Source organism: Lepisma saccharinum, chromosome 20 (genome assembly GCF_977018435.1).
Source record: "Lepisma saccharinum chromosome 20, izLepSacc3.1, whole genome shotgun sequence".
Classification (NCBI taxonomy): domain Eukaryota; kingdom Metazoa; phylum Arthropoda; class Insecta; order Zygentoma; family Lepismatidae; genus Lepisma; species Lepisma saccharinum.
The window spans coordinates 35,805,102-35,823,384 of NC_139248.1; the positions used below are offsets into that span (position 1 = coordinate 35,805,102).

At 37.0% G+C, this 18,283-nt stretch overlaps 1 protein-coding gene across 1 annotated transcript in view; it reads right to left on the minus strand.

Moving 5' to 3' along the window:
• The window catches only part of LOC146003421 (chitin synthase chs-2-like), a 191,233-nt gene that overhangs the window by 83,686 nt on the left and 89,264 nt on the right, over nt 1–18,283 (minus strand). The window contains exon 7 of the mRNA XM_083141704.1: nt 15,211–15,358. Coding sequence (XP_082997830.1) covers nt 15,211–15,358 — 148 coding nt within the window. The remainder of the gene's footprint in view (nt 1–15,210; nt 15,359–18,283) is intronic.

The following is an 18,283-nucleotide window of genomic DNA, read 5'->3' on the forward strand; positions in this document are numbered from 1 at the left end:
ACTGTAAAAATATATTGGGTCCAGTTTATAATTTTGCATGGAAGATTTTCTGAATGCCTGCAATATATCAGCTAAGAGAGTGACATCAAGTTTTAAATATGCCATGTGATAATCACCAAATGTCTGGCATTTTAAATTATTCCACATCAACTGAGCATGGTGATAATCATCATCAGTGATTCCAGATCCTCTGATTTTGCTGTAAAACTCTTCTTGTGGTGGCAGGGAACACTCATCAAATTTAGAAAAATCTGTGACATAGTCATATGGATATACACCCTTCCGCCTAATTAATTTCAGGTCCTGATTTGGAAACAATGCACGTGTGATTTTGAATTGATCATCAGATAATTGACTGGCCAATGTAGCCAGGCTAGCGGACAGAATTCTGTAAGAATCAAGAAATCTTATGTGAATAGGAACACCATCAACTTTAATTATCTTGCTAATAGATATATATTTCTCATCATTTTCAGCTAAAATATTTAAATTCTGCTTGTCAAACCCCTCGTATCTGATCAGATGATGGAAATCATAATTGGATGCTCCATGGCAAAATATGGGGACAAATTTTGGTCTCTTGATCTGAATATTGCAGCTATTACACAGGGCCATTAAGAATTTACCATCTGTATGAGAATGGTGATGAACCTTGATATTTGTATCTGAAAATTCAGAATCACATACCGGGCATTTTTCTGCATTGTTGAAATCTTCAATCTCTTCCTCTGTTAAAGGCAACATGGGCTTTGATTTTAATAAGATGTTAGATGCTATGTCACGGCACTCATTTTCTATTCTATGTGCAAATATTTTGATGGCATCTGGTCCCATGTATAAGCACGGCTCACTAGCTACACCATCCCGTATAACAATATAACAAAAACTGGAAGGTTCATGTTGTTGGTATGGTGTACTTGAAGATTCTTCAGGATCTGGATTGCAGAATGCAAAAGGTTTGACGTTCGATTCAAAATCACAGACAATATATACTGGGTGTTCCAACGAGGCTTCATACTTTTTGAATTTGCAATTTTCACTTGGATTGGGCATCACCATATGAACAGGTTTATGATTCCCACAGTATTTCAGATGCTCAATTAACTTATTTTTTGCAATTTCTGCATTCACTTCCCGAACCCCATTTATTATTTTTTTACCATCAAATTCAGTTAAACATCTTCTGCACAACTTGAATATTGTATTGGATTTGCCTTGTTGTTTTCTCACTAAAGCTTCAAGACTGTGTATCAGAGTGTAATGATATGTGCCATCCCCTTCAATTAAGAGCAGATCAATCGGAATAGCAGATTCATCATCAAGTGTACTGATTCTGAGAGGTGCTATCAAGCAATTGCCAGTGGAACAAATAAATACATTAATAGATAATTGCTTGCCATTGATATGCCTGGCCCTTTTTTCAAATTTATCAATATTCTGAATAGACATTGGATATTCTAAACCCTCCATTGCATCGTCAAAAAGATGTTCATGCTGTTTGTAATAACTTATTCTCTGAGGATCCCTTGAAACTGGATACAGAGCAGCTAATATACACCACAAAAAGCATTTCTGGTCGGTATTTTCTATATTGACCACGGCTCTTTTGTTTTTGATATTAGCTGGTAATGGCAGATATGTAGAACCTTTTAATGGGCTGAATTCAGAAATATTAATATATAACTTGTGTGATGAACCGCATAGGCTCCATCCGGACTCTTTTGCCGCAAATTCAGAGTGTTTGATTTTCAATTGATCCATCAAACTGCTTATTATTTTGTCCGAATTTGCATTTGAATATACCGGTACAGTTTCTGTTATGTGGGGCTGTATAAATTTTGTGCCATTTGGCTTCTTATATTGTACAAACAATTTAAGAGACAACTTATAAGAGCCATTTTGTGCATTTAGAATTGCCTGCACATCAGGATTTACACTGTTCAAAAAATTATTAATTCCACATCTTGGCTCTGATACAAAACGGTGATCCCTTAATTGGCCTTTAAAACTGCTACGGATAGGTTCATAGCGTGGCTGCTTTGCTGCTCTGGCATTAAGAGGTGCTTCGTGCCTTCTTTTCAGACCAGAAGTAGATGGTTGTGTTGATGATTGTGCAGAGCAAGTATCTTTATGTTTATATGTGAAATATTCCATGTTATATTCTCTATGGCATTTGGGGCAAATTATTGTGGGAGTTCTGTATTTGTCTGGGTTACAAATCTTTTGGTGCTTGGCCCAATTGGAGCTGGATATATTTTTATTGCACTGATTACAATATTTTTGATTCGGCATTTTTGTTGTTGTTTATTATATACAATTTCCTGGGATTCAAATCAATATTCTATGCTTAATAAAAAATATCAGCTGGGTTCAACACTGTGCTTTGTATGTGTGTATATGTGTGTAGGTATGTATACACTTAATATTTTTGGCTTTGGTATTTATATACAATTTCTTGGGGTTCAAATCAAAACTCTATGCTGGATCAGTTGAGTTCAGTGCAGACAAAAAAAACTGCATAGCTCTATGTCAATTAGTTCTTGAGATTTTGTATTTAGGAACCACTTTGCCCCCCTGCCAAAAATTGGCTTTTATTGTATCAGTGTATATTGTCTCTATGACCTTACTTGGGTTATTCCAGTGCAGACAAAAAAAACTGCATAGCTCTATGTCAATTAGTTCTTGAGTTTTGTATTTAGGAACCACTTTGGCCCCCCTGCCAAAAATTGGCTTTTATTGTATCAGTGTATATTGTCTCTATGACCTTACTTGGGTTATTCCAGTGCAGACAAAAAAACTGCATAGCTCTGTGTCAATTAGTTCTTGAGATTTTGTATTTAGGAACCACTTTGGCCCCCCTGCCAAAAATTGGCTTTTATTGTATCAGTGTATATTGTCTCTATGACCTTACTTGGGTTATTCCGCCAAATTATATGCTTCAAGTCTCCTATACTTTGGTGGAGCCTGTTCAGGTTCTGCCCCCCACTTGTGGGTTCCACTGCCGATCCAGCAATGGTGAAGAATCTGCACTGTGCCCTGGCTTATATAGATTTACAGAGCCAATAGAAACACTGCTTATTTAAACGTAACACATAATCGCATTATGTCATAAGCAACCAATCAGAAAACACCACATAATTACATTATGTCATAACCATTTAATCAATTAATATTGCACAACATGATGCAATAGAAGTGGACCGGGAAGTAAATATGTATGGATGTAGGTGGGTGTGGGTGGGTAGGGGTGGGTAGGTGTGGGTGTGGGTGGGGGTGGGTGGGGGTGGGGGTGGGGGTGGGTGGGGGTGGGGGTGCATCTTGGCTTAGTTTTAAGTGCTGTGTTCAAAATAAAAATATAATGGCTGGTAGCTGTATCCAAGCCTTATTATAATTTTTGTTTCTACATTCTGTCACTAATTTTGATCCTAGAATAATTATATTTATGGGGGTGACTCTGCATGGCCCCCAGAGCAACATACTGAAATTTTGAAAAAATCGATTATTTTATTTTTGCAATTTTCACTAATTTTGATCCTAGGCCAGTAATATTTTATGGGGTGACTCTGCATGTTCCCCAGAGCAACATACTCAAATTTTGAAAAAATCGATAATTTTTTGGATTTTGATTATCTCTGGAACCATGAATCCTAGAGACATGGGGTTTGTTGCTTTGGCCTGGGCATGGCAAGATGCAACTTTTTGATCTCTATAATTTTTCAAAAATCTCTTGTTGTTCTCTAGATCTTGAATAACTTGCCTATTTTTCAAGATAGAAGCATGGGGGTTGCATATTTGAAGTTTAGAAGTTTTGTTAAAAAATCGATAATTTTTTGGATTTTGATTATCTCTGGAACCATGAATCCTAGAGACATGGGGTTTGTTGCTTTGGACTCAGCACGGCAAGATGCAACTTTTTGGTCTCTATAAATTTTCAAAAATCTCTTGTTGTTCTCTAGATCTTGAATAACTTGCCTATTTTTCAAGATAGGTGCATGGGGGTTGCATATTTGAAATCTAGAGGCTGTTTAGAAGTTTTGTTAAAAAATCGATAATTTTTTGAATTTGAGATTTTTCAAAAACTATCAGTACTGGAGACTTGAAATTTTGTAGACATATTCTAGGCATGATTCTCTACATTTTTTGTCTCTATAATTTTCCTGATATATGAAATATTTAAGCTGTAAATGCCTAATTTTTATAAATAGAATTTTCTGAAAAATGCAATATTAGCAAAATTGTTAATATTTTGAAATCTATACATGCTGGGGCACTATAGCAGTTACTATACTTAAGATATCATACAATATCAAGAGGGGCATATTTTTGACAAGTTTATGGACAACAATCTCTCAGAAGTGCCTTTTGTAAGTGTAGACAAATCAATCTGAGGGGGGTCATACTTTCTCAGGAAATTCCCGAGGGCATTTTTACAAAAATCTTGGATTAGACAAGATTCCACACTTGAGCAAAAAGCTCATATGGACATGTTGAGCCTGTTTTAAGTGTAGCCAAATCTGCTTGAGGGGGGTTCGTACTTTCTCGCGTTTATCCTATATACTTTTATACTACTGATTATCCTCTGTGGGGTTGCGTTGCTCTGTTTTTCCTTGTGTATGCTGAGTGCCCCTTTTCAGCCTCAACCTTTGACTAACGTATGGAGATTTCATCCTCGGAGACAGTATAGTTTTCTTTTTAAGTAATAAATGTGTTAGTTTAAACAATTGAGTGACGAAGTTTTTAACAAACAAATTTTCTTTTCTTTTTAGGGGTTGCCTCAAATGTTTATTTAGTTATGGGGCTTATCCCTCCCTGTATTGCGTGAGGGGCAAAAATAGCCTATGTGCTGATGTGCCCAAAATAGAAAAATCAACCAATGAAAATGCTTAAATAGCATGAAGGAATTATTACAATATTGATACAGCAAAGTAGCAAATAATATTTATTATCAAACGTCCTACTATAATAATCTGGATGTTGCGACCTCCGATATAGTGAACATTCATCTATAGTGAACCTAAAAACTATACAAATTTCGTTTGTAGTGAACCCTCAACTCGGCTTTAGTGAACCTAAAAATGAAATGACCACATCATTGTAAGTATTATAAGTACAGTAAAGTACTTCAAAGCCAGCCTTCTTTCTATTAACTTTAATGCATCGAGAGTAGAAAAAGCACAGATTCTAGAGAAAGATCTAGATAAATGTTCATTAGAACACTATGATACTTTCAGTAGCCAGAGATAACTTGCATTACAAGCAAGGGCGACCGCAGGATTTTTCTCAGGGGGGGGGCAGAGTTACAAATTTTTTTCTTCTTTTTCTTAGTAGTAGCGAGCGAGAAAGTATCTAACGCGCGCGATCATTCATTAAAGTTAATTTGGACATTTTTAATTTTAAAATATTTGAATTTTATTTGCGGTGAAGTGTTGCATTTCGGTGGTTACCTTCCTGGAGGAATGGGGATCGTCTTAATCCCGATCCCTGGGTGAGAACTGATGCATCCAACTGGCTAACCGGATCAAGGAGCAGATTGTTGCCAATTCGTGGCTCCATGCCTGGAGTTGCGATGGTTGTGGCACGTTGCAAGGTGGAGGCACAAAGTGGTTCCGATCCCACTGTAGGTCCAGTCCCGATTAGCCTTACTGTGCATAAAGTGGACTTAAAACAGCAATGCCCGGTTCGCTCAACGCGCGTTAAATTTTAAAGAAGCGTTAAATCAAGTTAACGCTACATTAGCACATCGAGGCATTTCTCCAACCTTCGTTAAGGCTAACAGACCTCTATGTCGTCGTCCACGCCGTTTTCCAGTGGATCACATAGAAACTGGAGAACGTCGTGGTTTGTTGTGTTTATGCTTATGTCTGCTTATAACTACCATTCCAATTTTATGTTGTTTTTTAAACTGAAAAATGTCAGAAAACGTAAGAGATAAAATTAAAGTGAAGCAACTGTCCTAGAAATAGGCAATACACGTCCTGTACTATCATTTAATGTCAAATAAATCGGTGACATTACACAATGTAGCCTGCAATCTTTGAAAGTAGTAGGGAATTGTTCTTTCGAACTTTCAAACTATTATCCACTCCAATTAACATAATGGAAAAAAAAATGATTTTGCAGTGAAGAGAATGCTCGACACAAATGTTCATCATTCTATATTCTGAATCACAAGCGACTAGGGACAGCTGTAGCAAACTGGAGATAAATGCTAAAAGCACTCAACCTGACCTGCCTAACCTAACCAAGTACAGAAATAAACCTAACCTATTTACTTATTTAGCTCGTAGCTGTACGTAAGTAATGTAGAATAAAACATGTTATTTAATATAACGTGAGTCTTAATATAAACACAAAATCAAAACAATTATTATGCAGCATACTGAAAATGGGCTGACATATAACGGTGCAAGTGGAAATTAAATCGTATTCGTAACAAACTGAAAGAGCACTTAAAAATTGAAAAAAAATAATCAACTGTTACATGTACAAGGTATATTTACGAACGACTACCATCTCATCACGTAATATAGATTACATATGTTGTTTCATTAAGAGAAAAGCTTGAGGTACTAAGCAGTTTCAGGTATATAGTTTCGTGCATGGACACATTTTGACATTGTGCAGTGACATAAAACACACTACCATCCATTCGGAAATTATTCCTTGTACATACGTACAAGTGGTAATGATATTGTCTAAGAGTGCACTGTTTTTTTTTACCAGTTATGATAAATCAAATGTAAAATATCATATTAATCAACCGTTTCATGTACAAGATACATTTTCTGAATGACTACCATTTCATCACATAATGAATAACCAAGCATAATGTAAAGAACCGTACTACACATGTATGTTTCATTAAGGAAAAAAGCTTCAGGTCCTAAGCAGTTTCAGGTGTTGTCGTTTTGTGCATGGAAATTGTAAGAGTGTACATATTTGTTTGTAAAACACACTACCATCCATTCGGAAATTTTTCCTTGTACTTATGTACAAGTGGTAATGGTACTGTCTAACAGTGCCCTTGTTTTTTTCTACCAGTTATTATAAATCAAATGTAAAATATCATATTAATCAACCGTTCCATGTACAAGGTACATATTCTGAATGACTACAATTTCATCACATAATGAATAATCAAACATAATGTAGAGTACCGTACTGTTTCATTAAGAAAAAAGCTTAATCCTAAGCAGTTTCGTGCATGGACATTGTAAAAGTGTGCATATTTGTTTGTAAAACACACCAGTACCCATTCGGAAATTATTCCTTGCACGGTACATTCGTACAAGTGGAGAGGATACTGTCTAACAGTGCACTTGTCCTTGTTTTTACCATTTCTGATAAATCAAATATAAAATATCGTATTGTATATATATTTTTCCTTTGAAAAATATTTGTACGAAACAAGAACACAACCATTCAGAAACGTCCCTTGTACATATACATGAACGGTAAGCATACTAGTAAACATTTTACGTCCCGTCTTTTTTTGTCAGTTATTATTTGGAAACAGTAGATTTCTTGTTTGCAAAGCCACATTCACATCAATGCTAAAAGAAGTGACTTGCAATATTTACATATTATTTAATTGCCATGACATAATAAGTTAAGTTATGCATGGTGTAAATTTCGTGAAATGTTCTCTTTTGTTGAGGAAAATTATTATAGCAAACACACGTTCATTTCCACCTTTAGGCCTCTTTTGCAATGCCATTTTAATGTAATTAAATTTATCAAACTTCAAACAGATTACCCTAACCTAGAACAGCAGCTTTTATTTATATATTTATGATCTTGTATTAGCAGTCGGTAGGCACTCATTTAAATCTAACTTACGAAATTACAATGTAACTGTTAATCCTAATACATAACATTTCGGTGTGAACCAAGCAACATTGCACTAACATTCCAACCAACTAACATTCATTTCTTGAACATAAATTTATGTGTTGCACATTATTTATTGTTTTCCCTGGGATTTCATACAAAAAAGCCCAAATCCGCTTACGCACAGGCTATTGTCCAAGGTGCAACCAAACAAAACGTTGCATTTCTCGTATCAAAGTATGAGAATAGCAAGGCATCAAAGCAAAACACCTCTAACATGTCGTTAGTTAACGGGCCTATAAAATCGCTTGAGCGAACATTAAAAGTTTAACAGGCTGCTAAGATTTTAGTGATGCGTTAACTATCAACTCGTTAAGAACGTTTTAACGATGGTTGAGCGAACCCGGCACAACTCAATCAATCCTTAGAGTTAGGCAACACACACTCATTGCAAGAGACAACATTTCACAATCTAGGTGTCCAATTTTTATTGCCGGTAACTGTACAAAATGAACACATTAAAGTCAATAAGAGAGAAATAAAGCTAATAATAAAACTAATTTGAGAATAAGTTAAAATAATTAACTCTCATAATTGTGTATTTTCCTCGTACAAGATAGCAAGTTAAATATTGATAGAAATACTTGTTCTAAATTTTCATCACCAATTCATAATTAGTCTTTAACTTGGTTAAGTTCACGCAATATATCATTAATAATTTGACTCCAAATTAACAGTATTTTAAAACATCTACAAAATGCAAATTTTTGTTAAAGAACGAAATAAATAGAATCAAATTTTGTAGATTTTAGATTAAGAAAATTAAATTCTATATATAATTTGCAGTATTATGATAACTTTTTCGTTACTGCCATCTACTGACAGCAAAATAAATTTGTAGTGTACAATGGTGTACAGATGCTAATGAAGATCTGCGCATGGAAGAGTGCTTTCCTTATTTGGTGTAATTCTTTTGCAGAAACAACACCTGTGAATATTATAATACGAGTATCATGAATATAGTAGTATATGTAGATAAATCAACGAAATTGAACTCAACAGAAATATGTCGACAACTGTATCCACTATTCCAGCAATGCCCTGCTAATTCCGACAAGCAGGGTGGATAAAAAATCATGATTTTTATTAAAAAATAACTTTAATGATTTTTTAAATTTAAATCGATTTTTTGATATTACAGAAAAACACGCTTAAAATTGCTTGTATGGTTTTTGGCACCATGCACATAGATGTTTTTTTTTAAATGTAGAAAGGCTTTTTCTGGTGAACGGCCCTGTAAAATATTTGAGCAGTTTGATTAAAGCAAATAAAAGTTATATGTAAATATACACTTTCCTGTTTCTGATACTGTATATACATGAAGCTACTATGGAAATGTTTGCTGAGTGTGTTAATAAAACTATAATAATTTCAGAAACTTTTATTCCAGTGAAAAGGAAACATTCTGGATGTACTCTATCATTGTAACTTAAATTATTTTTAGTCTTTGTAGCTGAAGTTTGGCATTTTTTTAAATCATAGTTTGCAAAATATCAGTTGCCATGTTTATTTATGACTCTATTTAAGGTTTATCATGATTAGTACTTTGTACATTATTCTGCACAAAATGTTTGCTAATTTTGTCTATAGAAATAATTTAATTTAAATCAAGATAAATTTATGTGTATTTACAGTTTGCATATTACATTTTCTTCTCTTATGAGCTTCACCCCATCAGTACATATTATATTGTGTACCTTTTATTTCTTTCTTAAAGCCAAATAAACACCATTAAATTATTACAAGATTAATGTACTTTCACCAAAAGTGATTCTGATATCTAAAAAATCCTTATTTACATCTTTATATGAATTATTTCTTTATAGTGATTTAAATCAGTGCTCTTTTTTTTTTAAAAAAAAAATATCACCTGATATAAATCTTGATTTAAATCAATCTATCCTGTCGACAAGTATATAGGATGATTTTAGGACCACTGTTAAGCAACAGATTCAAAATTAAACTTTAAATGTCGTAGTAAATTATCCCCAAAGGAAGCGAGAATGTATTAATGTCATGGCGACTTGGAAATTGATTTTCTGACAGAACAGAAAAGAGTAAAAGCTAGCCTCAAGTTCTACCTCTGGGAAATGACTGAGGATGCAATCTCCAACTCGTTCAGTTAATGCTCGTAGGTGGCAAGGCTACACTGTCTTGAGCTCTTTATTTATTGCCGATTTGTCGCTTCACGGCTCCATTAAGGATAGCAATTGCTTATATCCCCAAAACGAATCAACAAATAAACCCCTTTCAACGTTTTTTTTTCGCACATCAGAATCTAGATGAAGCAACACAATACAGATGCAGCCGAGGGTTTACAAGCTTGCTTGGTTTCATCCTCGGAGCTTAACTTCTCTATTCTTCTAGAATTTCTTCCACATCTTTTCTTACTTCGTCTCCAGGTAGAAATCGTTTTACAAGATTTTAACCAGGTCAAAACCAATTCCGATATCATGTTTGTAGTTAGCATGCACTTTCTTGGGTCTGGGAGACGAAGGATGTCGCCATTCCATTGTTGTCCTCTTACGTTCTGGTTCATAGAAATAAACCCAACTTTCATCTCCAGTGACAATACGATGAAGAAATGCCTCACCGTCAGCTTCATAACGGTGCAAAAGCCCCTGCACCCATCAACAGTCTCTCCTTCATTTCGGAACCCACCTCGCACACACTTTCCTGAACCTCAGTATCATGACTGATATGGTGGGCTGATCCAACACTTATTTCCATCTGGGAAGCAATTTCACTGACAGTAATACGCGGGTTCTCCCGTAACAAGTCCTCCACTTGTTGCTTTCCGTGACTGCAGTGGCAGAGAGACTTAGACGCGGACAATCTTCAATCGTAATTATTTGATTTTTACAAATATTCTTTAGGAAAATGAGATGCTCGTTTTCATCTATATTTTTTATAAATAATTATTAGGAATTAAAATATGCAAAACAAACGCTTATACGATGAGAAAGCGATGAAAATATACCCTGGTGAGTTATATTAATGGTAGGATGGGTAGACTGGTTGCTGATTTGAAGCTTTAAGACTTCGCCACTGAGCAAAGTCTGTTATGCCATGTTTGAACTTCTCAGCCCACTTGTACACTTGTGATCGACTCATACAGTTGTCACCGTACCTAACTGTCATGCGGCGATGAATTTCTATTGGTTTCACGCCTTCACTCAACAAAAAACTCACGACACTTCGCTGCTCCAGCTTGAAGCACTCCTGTAAGGGTGCCGCCATCTTGTGTAACTGTTTCCCAGCGTCCCGTGCGCGAGGCGGGCGTACCATCCCCAGCTGTGAATAGCTTACAGATGCCTTCACAAAATAACAAATATACCTCGGCAGATCGGAAAGTAACGCACAATATTTTTTTTTCTCACCAGGTATTGCAGCTGGAATGCTGAAATTTCACGACGAGAGAGTTTGAAGTTTGCACCACAGAGGGTATTTTTTTTTCCTGTGCAGCTCTAGCGAGAGAAGCCTGAACTACGAAACAAACATGGTGCGCATGTTACTGTCGTCCACGTGTGAAGAGCAGCGAAGTGTGGTTCGATTTTTGTGGGCCGAAGGGCATACACCGAGTGAAACTCACAGGGACATGCGTGGCGTGTATGGGGACGACTGTCTGGACCGTAACAATGTCTCCAGGTGGTGTGCATTCTTTCAAGAGGGCCGTGTGAACCTTAGTGATTCGCCACGCTCCGGGCGGCCGGTAACAGCTTCAACTCCACAGAATATCCGCGCCATTGAGGCAGCAATTCTGAACGACCGGCGTGTGCACCTACGAACCTTATCGCATACGTTCAACATTTCCTATGGTGCGGTGTACGACATTGTTCATGACACGTTGAAATTCCGTAAAGCTAGTGCTCGCTGGGTGCCCAAGAACCTGACAGACCACCACAAGGGACAGCGAATGATGACAAGCATGGATCACTTAACGCGTTACGCCGCAGAAGGGCATGGCTTTCTGAAAGGAATCGTCACTGGTGATGAGTCGTGGGCGTACCACTACACGCCCGAAACCAAGCAGGCCTCTGTGGAGTGGAAACATGCTGGTTCTCCAGTACGAAAAAATTCAAAGTGACTCAATCTGCTAGGAAAGTGCTTGTGACAGTGTTCTGGGACATGTTTGGTGTGTTATTGGTGGACTTTGCTGAACACGGGACCACTGTGAATGCTGCAGCCTACATTAAAACTTTGGTTAAGTTGCGTCGTGCCCTTCGTGACAAACGCCGCAACATTCATGCTGATGGTGTCAAACTTCTTCATGACAATACATGTTCCCATGTTACTGCTCCTGTTCGTGAGAAACTCACCGAATTTGGGTGGGAAGTGCTCCAGCATCCACCATACAGTCCGGACCTGGCACCGTCTGACTTTCATCTGTTTGGTCCCATGAAGAAATTCCTGGCCGGCCAACACTTTGCGCCAGATGCGGAAGTGAAATCAGCAGTCCGCAGATGGCTATACTCCAACCAAACGGACTTCTACGAACAGGGCATATTGAAACTGGTACCACGATGGGAGAAATGTGTTGAGAAACTTGGTGACTATGTAGGAAAGTAGGTCAAAGATGTCAGTTCATTTGTGATTTGTTTGGTTTTTGTTACATATTAAACTTTTTGCGCAAAAAATTATTGTGCGTTACTTTCCGATCTGCCCACGTATAACAATCACGGTCGTATTTTGGATTTTTTATAATACTTTTCCGGCTATTTATTGATGTACCTTATACGTACATTGTGCAGATATAAGATAAATAAGTGCAGTTGTGGAATTCTAATTCAAGAATGTGATTCCTACCGCTAGCTCAATTGGTGATGTCCTAACTCGAAAGGTCCCAATTCAGGAACTTTGACGAAAGTTCCCAATTCAGGAATCGATATTATACCGTGCGATGTTTGAAGTGGAGTGTTCCTAACTCAGAAACCGCTGCCACGGGAGGGAAGAGAGAGAGGTGAGGACCGGTTCTTGAGAGGTTCTTATCATTACTGGACGTTGCCCTGAAATACTTCGTACATACATATCCATTTGCTGGAAATGTACTGTGCTTTACGGGTAGCATCTTCTTTCTTCTATATTGCAGATCGTTGGCTTGTAGGTTAGGTAAGATTAGGTTATGTTATGTTACGTTAGGTTGGCAGTTATACAGTTGTGCGTAATGTCATCTATTCCAAATACCAATTCATCCTACCCCGAGGTAACCAGGGCGTTCTGAGTTGGGAAGACATTTCACTGAAAAATCCAACTGGTAGAGACCTGTTACAGAAATGCCATCGGCCAACCGGCCACCGCCTTTGCAAAGTTTCTCACTTCCCCATCCTGAAGGGTTCAATGACCTTTGCATGTTATGCCCCTCCTCCCTGTTGAGCCTTTGCGACTCAAGATAGAATATAAATGTGACATGGCAAGTTTGCCGTATTGTTAATGTTTGTGGTGGATGTAGAAGGCTTATTGGCATGGAAAACTTAATTATACCATAATAATAAAAATAATTATATTAATACGACTTATAATATAATTTATATATTATTAATTAATATATTAACATTCATATAACCATACTTAAATCAATATTTCCCCTATAATCAGTATTTTGAAAGTTAAAACTGAATAATTAATTAAGTTCAAATAGCATAAACTTTCCGAATTTGGTATATCATTTTCGATAAACCAGATTCATCACCTCCCTATTTTTTTTTTTTTTAGAGAAACCACGATTGGACTTTACTCAAAATATCATCAACACAACACGTTTGTCCTCTCGTTAGTCGTTAGTTTATAGTATAACCTTCTATGGACCTTTGGCAGACTCTACCAAAGGCATCTTCGAAAATTCCTCTCTTTCCGAAAAACCGACAAAGTCTGAAAATATTACATCTGATTAAAATTCCTTCTATAATATTCAATCGAATCCTCGTGTGGCTTGCTTTCTCTGCTATCTAGATATCTGTGATGGGAGAGAGGCTTGCTTTCTCTGCTGTCTATATCTGTGATGGAAAAGAGTCTTGTTTTCTCTGCTGTATAGATATCTGTGATGGAAAAGAGTCTTACTTTCTCTGCTGTCTAGATATCTCTGATGCAAAAGAGGCTTGCTTGCTCTGCTGTCTAGATATCTGTGATGCAAAGGATTATTTTATTTATCTCCTGTCTAGATATCATTCATGGAAAAGAGGTTTGTATTCTCTGCTGTCTAGACATCTGTGATGGAAAAGAGTCTTGCTTTCTCTGCTGTCTAGACATCGTGATGGAAGGAAGTCTTGTTTTCTCTCTTGTGTCTTGATATCTATGATGGAAAAGATGGAAAAGGGTATTGCTTTCTCTGCTGTATAGATATCCGTGATGGAAAAGAGGTTTGCTTTCTCTGCTGTCTATATATCTGTGATGCAAAAGATTATTTTATTTCTCTCTTGTCTAGATATCATTGATAGAAAAGAGGTTTGCATTCTCTGCTGTCTAGACATCTGTGATGGAAAAGAGTCTTGCTTTCTCTGCTGTCTAGTCATCGTGATGGAAGGGAGTCTTGTTTTATCTCTTGTGTCTAGATATCTATGATGGAAAAATAGTTTTGCTTTCTCTACTGTCTAGATATCCGTGATGGAAAAGGGTCTTGTTTTCTCTGCTGTCTAGATATCTGTGATGGAATAGAGTCTTGCTTTCTCTGCTGTCTAGACATCGTGATGGAAGGGAGTCTTGTTTTATCTCTTGTATCTATATATCTATGATGGAAAAATAGTCTTGCTTTCTCTACTGTCTAGATATCCATGATGGAAAAGAGGTTTGCTTTCTCTGCTGTCTATATTTCCGTGATGGAAAAGGGTCTTGTTTTCTCTGCTGTCTAGATATCTTTGATGGAATAGAGTCTTGCTTTATCTGCTGTCTAGATATCTCTGATGGAAAAGTTACTTGCTTCCTCTGCTGTCTAGATATGCCTTCGGGAAAAGAGGCTTGCTCCCCCTGCTGTATAGATATCTGTGGTGGAAAGGAGGCCCCATTTCTCTGCTGTCTAGATCTGTGATGGTACAGAGACTTGCTTTCTCTGCTGTCTAGATATTTGTGGTGGAAAAGAGGCTTGCTTCCTCTGCTATCTAGATCTGTGATGGTAAAGAGGTTTATGTAGCCACGAAACTATCGTGTACAACAGCAAAAGCAATGTACACGAATATATACGCGAATGCTCTAGAAGGAATTCCAAGCTGATGTAATTTTTCAGAATTTGGAACTAATAAGAGGTTTTTCGAAATCTGGCTGACTGGCGGTGGATTAACTGTTCTTTTTTAGAAGTCAGCCGAAGGGAATGAAGAAAATCAAACTTACCAAATATGTAGGAAAGATAAGCGGAAACCATTTGTATTATTAAGGTAATAAGAGGTGTCGTGTGATAAGCGGAGATAAGAAACGAATCGCCATCCGCAATAACATCTGTTGCATTCGTCGTGTTGTCAAAAACTGTCGTAAAGTTCACCTATGAGAGAAATTCGTATTAGTAATACATAGGTTACAAAATTCTTCACAATTAATTAAATTAGCATTCTTCATATTTACAGCTTACCAGATTTCACCACGACGCATTTTCAAGGCTTTTGTTGATACTGAATTTGTAACTTTTACAATTGAGGGGTCTAGTGAAAGAGGGAGCTATGCCACAAATCTTGAAAATTTTATTTTTTGCCATTTTCAGTCTTCTCCTACCATCTGCCATCTATCATGTGAACTACAACCATGTGGCATAGCTCCCGCTTGTTCTGCAGCAGATTTTCTGAGTTCTTGAATACGTACTCATCAGCATTTTGAGTGAGAGAAGGAGCTATGCCACTTGCTGATGGTGTCTGCAATAGGAGTGGCGGAGGTTGTGTTGCAGTAACCGGTGCAAGATTTAATATCAGCCCTGAAGTTACAAGATCTCATGGCAATAATGCCTTATATTCCTCCAGTTTTTCATGGTGTTTACCAAAAACTAAAATCCACAGAAACAATGGACAGTGAAGATCCTCCAGAAGACATATGAAGTTGTCTTTATGTAGATCATATGTAACCCTGTGAATATGATTTACACTCAGGCAAAAGTATTTAAGCCTTGTTCAAAGTATTTGATGTGCCAGATTGATTTTTTCACATGGGTATACTACAACAATATACTATACATGTTCATAATAAATGGTATTTATATTGAAATTCATATTTTTCCTTTTGAATAATTTACCTAATGTTCAGAAAAAAAATACCCTATGTTATACAAATTATGACTCAACGCAATGATTTAGAAAACTCAATTTATTTCCATTTCTTGTCAAAGTGGCATAGCTCCCTCTCTCACTAGACCCCTCAATTTTGGGTTATCATGATCAGAAATAAGAAGTAATGCTTCAAGTTTCATGAAAATCGGTTAAATGGTTGCGGAATTTATTATGAAATGATAAATTTTAAAACAATGGAAAATGTTATTATAATTTATTTTCTCTTACTTACAATATTCAATTAACATATTTCATTACAACAATAAGTTATTGAGAAGTTTATTATCTAAAAAGAATTTTACCGCGCAAACAATGGATTATACATAAAACAAAATACATAATGGTTGTAGAGAAAAGAACGACAACTTTTGCTGGAATACATTATATATGGGTTAACAGAAAGATCCTAAAAGTTAGGTGGGAGACACGTCAACATCCTTGAGGATGGTAACCATTTTAAGTCAGGCGGGAAAAAGTTTCAAAGAATATCTAATCCTCGCTTCAACCTCGGCAACAGTATTTTCCAAATTGTAGTTACGGTAAATCATAAATTCACAATACGTAATCACCTTATTGATTTCCAGAGATGTCCTTCAAAGTGTTCGGTTATTTCAAATCAAAATATCTGATTTTAGGACATTTGGTATTGTTAAAACATTGTCGATTTACCCTTCCACTTTCACCACTTGAACCTCCCCAACACAAAATAAATGAAATAAAATAAATGACACAGGCAACCGCGATCCTGTGTAGCATTGCTGCATGCATGCATATAGGATAGCGTAGCGTGGAAACAACGTGAGGGTGTGTGTTTCGTTATTGGGGACATTTGGTTATTGCGCCACCCATCCGCACCTTCCTTCAGCACCCCCTATTCAAAACATATATTGAAAACATTAACTCTTACAGTGTCATATGTCATAGTCGCATTGAGCACACAAATGTTAGGTATTGTAGTGAAAACAACCAAGCATTGAAAGAGAAGCCTTTCCTGTACTGTCGGCAGTCTCTATAAAGATCAGAGGCTGTTGTCTTTTCTTTCGTCAGTATTGTTGTTAAGAATTGTTTCTTCTTTTGTTTTAAGTAGCCTGTCTGTATTTTTCGATATTTGCCTACAGCTCAGTGAGTTCCTCTTTTGGCATTGTTGTTAAACGGTTTTATTGTCCACCTACTTGTTGTTCCTCTTTTCTCCAATTCGCACTGGGCCTCCAGGATGGCGCAGTGGTAACGTTGTCGCCTTGTAATCAAGGGGTCCAGGGTTCGATACCCGGTGGAGGCACACAGTAGTTCGGATCGCACTTTAAACTGTAGGCCCAGTCCCGAGTAGCCTTACTGTGCATAAAAGTGGACTTAGATCACCAAACAATCACTCAATCCAAGTCGCACTGGAAAAAAAATTCAGGTGCTTTCAAGATATCATCAGGTCGTGTTCAGGAAATTATTTATCGCGAGATGTACTGTGACGGGTAGTTTACCTGTTAATACGTTCTATATGTTCCACGTAACATGTTTAGTAAAGTACCATTTCAGACTTTGTCGAAGAGCCCAAAGTTCGCGAAGAATTGTTACAGTTCCCTGATGGGTATAGTGCGGCAGAAGGGAATTTTAACAAAGATGAAGCTGCCGTGCTCTTCTCATTTTGTCATGACACCGCAGCATCTGGGGCAGACGGAAGATAGCCAGTGGCGCAACCACAGTGGGGGCAAAGGGCATTACCCCCTAACCTTGGTCGAAAATGAGTTCTATGGCAGAGCAAGGGGGCAAACGAAGTAAAAAAAAAAGGAAAGCAAGGCTAGTAGAATCTAAGAGTAGCAGGACAAAATGACACTCACGATGGAATTAGTTTTCATGAATTTCTTTGTTTTCTTCCAGACGGCCAAGGGCACCTGCAGGGGGACACAGAGAGGTAATTGCTATCCTCGATTTCAAATTATATGCAAAAAAAAAATACATGTCGTAAAATTGTTTTTCGTAAATTCGTAAAAGTTCAGAGCTGTAGCTAGGGGGCGCGAACAATCTAAATTACAACGTTATAAAAGAGAGAATGGGGCACTCTATTAAATTAATATTGTTTTCAGTTTACAATAAACTGGATCTAAAATTTTCTTGCGAGGGGAGCCAGCAATATCATTCTTTTCTGTAATGCATTGTGA